At 29.1% G+C, this 5,217-nt stretch overlaps 1 protein-coding gene across 1 annotated transcript; it reads right to left on the minus strand.

Moving 5' to 3' along the window:
• Nucleotides 1–3,110: 3,110 nt before the first annotated feature.
• LOC107021490 (zinc finger protein ZAT5-like) lies at nt 3,111–4,372 on the minus strand. The gene has a single exon (XM_015222166.2). It carries the CDS (start codon nt 4,278–4,280, stop codon nt 3,297–3,299), a length of 984 nt encoding a protein of 327 aa, XP_015077652.1. The 5' UTR covers nt 4,281–4,372; the 3' UTR covers nt 3,111–3,296.
• Between the last annotated feature and the right edge of the window lie 845 nt (nt 4,373–5,217).

A 5,217-nucleotide genomic window follows, 5' to 3' on the forward strand; every position in this document is an offset into this window, starting at 1 on the left:
ATTAAAAAAAGAAAGAAGATAATTTAGTGAAAATTAAGAGCAATTCCTTCTTAAAACTCTAAAACAAGACTACTATTTTAAAACAGAGGACTAAAATATAGGCTTAAATGATAAATTTATTTGCGGTCAGTATTTATATGACGTTAACATATATCAATATATTTGTACATGAAATTTACTATCATTTAACTATTATGAATTTATGTATATTTAAAAATTAATTTGATTGATTATTTTTAAAATAAAACTGGATCAATATTTATATCAATTTTATATTTTATTCAAAAATCAAACTTATAAAAATATATTTTAAATAACAATTTCTTGTTGATAAATATACATTTTAATATGATTAAAATTTAAATTATTTAAATCTCGAAGAGAAAAGGTATCACATTAATTAAGCGGATAAGTTAGTTAGATACTTTAATTTTTTTATTGAAGAAAATTTCTTGAGAGAAGTTTTTCCCAAATTAAATCATTTAGAATGTAAAAGATATGTTTAAACTATATATTTTGTTAATATAGTAATAAAAGAAGTTCTGTTTCGGAGAAAAAAAAATTAAGCCTAAAGGAATACTACTGGTACATTTTTTAAACTTTATTTTATCATATAACTATAATAAATTAATATATTTTGATACATATATTAGTCATAAAATGCATTTTCTTTTTTAAATTTGCAACGTGCATCATCGTACGCCGTCACTCAAACCTTTAACTATGGACAGGTAATTAAGACACGTTGACAACTTGACGGACTTCCCAATCTGTAAATTAAATTTTTTTTCAAACAGATAATTGTAGCATTGTCTTTTGAACTCATTTAGATTCACGTATTCCCTATCGAGAATTTTTTATATTCAACATATTCATTGAAGATACAATTGTTATGTTATTTCTTTACTATTTTACGTATTAAATTGTATTATTTTATTCTTTTATTTATTTATATTTTAATTTGTATTAAATTATATTATTTTATTCTTTTATTTATTTATATTTTGACAGTAAAGAAAATTTTCTACAAAATTTACACAATGTATCACAATGGTAATAGGTTTAACTAACTTAAGTTCTTCCAAAATTACCATCGATTCTAAAGAGTGGGATATAATTTGACTTTTATGTAACACTTTTGAATTGTCACTATATATATATATATATATATATATAAAAATGTTTGATAATAATTGTAATTAATACCAAAAAAAAAATTAGAAGTTATAATATTGAATAAATAGTCCCCCCACTACATGTGCAAATCTACAAGAAGCTTTAATTTTCTCTTCCCCACATAGACACACATTGTATTTGGACATTATGTCTTTAACAAGGTACCGATATAATGTATCCACATGCATAGCTTAATTACCAATAATTACCAAAACGTGCACATAACAAACATCTTTAATTACCAAAAAGTTTCCATAATTTTGAAAATGTATAATTATAGGTTATCTGGGTGACTTTATATGTATTCACTTGCTAGATTTGTGGTCCTCCTGTATTTTTTGTGTTTTGAACTTATATTTTACTCAAATATAACAAAAAAATATTCGTCTATATAATGTTGAACATTATTGAGAATATCGGGTTGGTAAAAATAGACATATCACGTGTCAACACGTCATGAACAATGATACTTGAAGTAGAAAAGATTGGAACTCTTTTTGTTAGACCTAATAAGTTTCGATATGTATTAAAAATCACAACTATGGTATTTTTCTTTATTGCTCATCGTATGTATTACTGGTGCCCTAATTACCTAAACAACACTTTGAAGAATTTTGATCTATAAAGCACAAACTTAAGAAATCACAATTATTAGATGTGGTGTAAATTATAGACCTTATACCCAACTGCTCGTGACGTGTGATTTGTAATGTCTCATCTCATTGCACTAGTAACATTATTTGTAGTAGTTAAAAAATGGATAGTTCAATATATAAAACATTTTAAAATGCAAATAAAATATTAGAAATTATTTTTACGACTCGAACTCCTGATATATGTGTAGATGACTTAATTATAGTTGTTAAGAAGCTTGAAAAGTAAGGGACAATTAGATTAAAAATTAGGTGTGATGGGTTGGCTGAGAGCTGCTACATCTATTTCCCTAATACACTGAATGACATTATGTCTCTTATAATTTGTGATTAGACACCGACGAAATCATGATTATCTCAAAATAAAAAGATTAAAAGGAAAGCTATTAAACATTACGACAAAAATTAATAATCTGTGAGCATTAATTTTGACACCAAATTTTAATACAAAAAATTAGGGACAGATCATATCATAGTATTTGAAGAAGAAACAAATATATTAAGTGACTTAAGTAGGTTCTTAGCTAGATGAAAAAAACAAAGACAAAAAAATATAGATACAGGTGGCATTCACATGGTATTGGCAGTTACCCATCCTATCCATTTTTATTTTAATAAATAAATTTTATTGAAATAGAAACAACACAAGGAGTAGCTGTTTTCTGCTAGTAAATCACCAAAATAAAAAAAAAACATGAAAAGAACCTGATCCACAAACTTTTGGTTAGCCACATTCGTATACGTATAATTGAACTCAACTTTTTTAATATAAAATACAATCAACACAAAAAATCATTAAATTTAACTAATATATATGTTTCATAGCGATATATTTCATCGCGTTTATATTCAAAATCCATTTTGATTATATTATAAATGTTATTGAAGCCCTCTCCCTACTCGATCTATACCCCTCGTTTTTTTCCTTTTTCTGTTTGTGGAGTGTCAATGTGTAACACATCGCTCTCCACTCAAGAAGAAAAAATTTAAAGATATGGAAAATCCTTGTTTCCGTTTATATATTCGTACCTGTAAATTTAAAGATGCCCTTCTTTGAATTATCAATATCATCGAAAATAATTTAGCTGTCTGATAAAAATAGGACTAAAGTTTATAAGTATATTATACACCTTCTTCGAATTCTACTCGTGAAATTATATTGAGTATGTTTTTTTTTTTAGTAAATGTAAAGATGCCCCATCCTCTTTTCGTGAATGAAAAGCAACCGTGAACACTAACCACTTAAAAAGTACTCGTAGTAGTAAAAAATAAAATAAAATATATGATCAACATTGGTGAAACCAACTTGTTCTCCAGAAAAGGATATGTATATACACAATCTACAATAAAATTTATGAAGAATATATAGTAATGACAATTATAAATAGCAATAACAATGATTCTAAAAATTATAGTAATGACAAAATTAAGAAGAAAAAAAAAGTAAAACTGATCACTTCGGTTCAATTAGTAATGGCAATCCACCAAAGCTGCAGCGGAGAAGAGGAGACTTTGCTGGTTAGCTGAAAATTCAAAATTATTATTATCATCTCGGTGATGATCATCTTCCGGTGACGCCGGCAGGTTCAGATCAAGCGATAAGAAGAGTTTTGGCTTTTTCGAATTCTGATCATCATCGTGTGATAAATTATCTGAAGTGTTGTTACTTGTTTCATCAACAGTGATTTTAGTGTTTGTTGCTGTAATTGTTGGTGGTCTATGTCTTCTCATGTGACCACCCAAAGCTTGACCCGATGAGAACTCCGCCCCACAAATTGAACACTCGTGAATTTTTGGCTGCTTGTTGATCAAATTGCTATGTAAATTCGAATTACCTTTGTTGACTATTTGAGTAGAAGCGGTTACAATCCGATTGATTTTCTCCTCTTGTTGTTGTTGTTGATGATGATGATCGATTGAAGGTGAAACAGAATCAGCAGTAGATTTTTTCTCTTCGGTTTTGATTTTTTTGTGACTTGTTCTATGCCCACCAAGTGCTTGAAAAGATGGAAACGTTCTGTTACAAGTTTTACACTCGTAGACATAGAACCCTGCTTTTCCGGGTGTTGTTGTAGCCATTTCTGTAAATTTCCGGCTACTGATTTTCACCATCTTACGTTCTGTACTTTCCACTTGTAATTTCTGGCATCGGCCACTTTGTGCTAATAGAATTAAGCAATTCGCCATATCCTCATCTTCCTCTGTACTGCTCGTCGTCGAAATTTGAGTAGTTGAAGTAGTTGATGATGAATACTGCATCGATGATGAGTAATTACAAACATCCTCACCTCCATCACCGCCACTGCCACCACCACCACCAGCACCGCCGTCAGCGACAGCGGTTGATGACGTGGAAGTAACCATCGCCACCGCCATGAACTGTCGTGGCCGCTTACTACGCTTACCTTTGAACACCAAAGTCCGATCAATTGAGTCTTCGGAGAATTCCATTAGAGAAAAAGAGTTGAAGTAGTGAAGCAAGTGACAAAGAGAGAAGTGGATGAAAAAGAAAGAGAAGAGTGGTGAGATAGCCAAGTGCTTTAGTTAGTTATATATATATATATTGTGTGTGTAGTGAATGATACGAAAATTGTTTGGGAGAGTCAAAATACCACCCAAGTGTTAAACTAGTGGATGAAATTAATGAATGAATTTTCAAGTCTATTGGCCAACCAATTTTGCCTAATGTGTCTTTTAACTAGTAAATACTCGTAGATATATTCATTCGATGTTTGATATCTTTATGAAATTTAATTAAATTAGGATAACGAAAATAAAATGATTCAGGGATTTGATATCTTTTTGTCAAGAATGAATGGTTGGATGATAAGCAACTAAAATGTTATATTTCCTAATTTTGCTTGAATTTATAAAAAAAATAAATTAATTTTAATTGATTTTCGATGGTGTTAAAGTTTGGTGCAAGTATGGTTATAAATATCACAACAGCATTAATTGAATGTAATTTACTCGAGTTAATGCCATGTATGGAGACAAAGGTTTACCAAATTATATTTATGGAGGTGAAATGTATATACTTTGGAGATTATTTCAAGTGGTAGTAATACTTAAGTGCACTAATAAGGTGAATGAATGAGTTGATTAAGCATTAAAAAGGGAGTGTCATAACTCATAACTGAAAAGAAAAGAAAAGAAAAAAGCAAAATAAAGAGAAGTAAGAAGAAAGAAAAGTAAAAATACAGACAGATCACGAAGGAAAGTTGGTGATAACTTGAAGTTTGGTTTCCACATTACACTCCTTTTTAATATATTATACTGTTCTCTTCGTTTTAATTTGTTTATCTTACTCTTACTTAATATAAAATTCCAAAACGCAGAATAATCATCAAATCTCGTGTCCTTGAATTAAAAATATCACAACTCACAT

Source organism: Solanum pennellii, chromosome 6 (assembly GCF_001406875.1).
Source record: "Solanum pennellii chromosome 6, SPENNV200".
In the NCBI taxonomy this organism is placed as follows: domain Eukaryota; kingdom Viridiplantae; phylum Streptophyta; class Magnoliopsida; order Solanales; family Solanaceae; genus Solanum; species Solanum pennellii.

Bases quoted from the DNA above. Each gene is read 5' to 3' on its own strand.
- LOC107021490 (XM_015222166.2), bottom strand. From the start codon at position 4,280: ATGGAATTCTCCGAAGACTCAATTGATCGGACTTTGGTGTTCAAAGGT.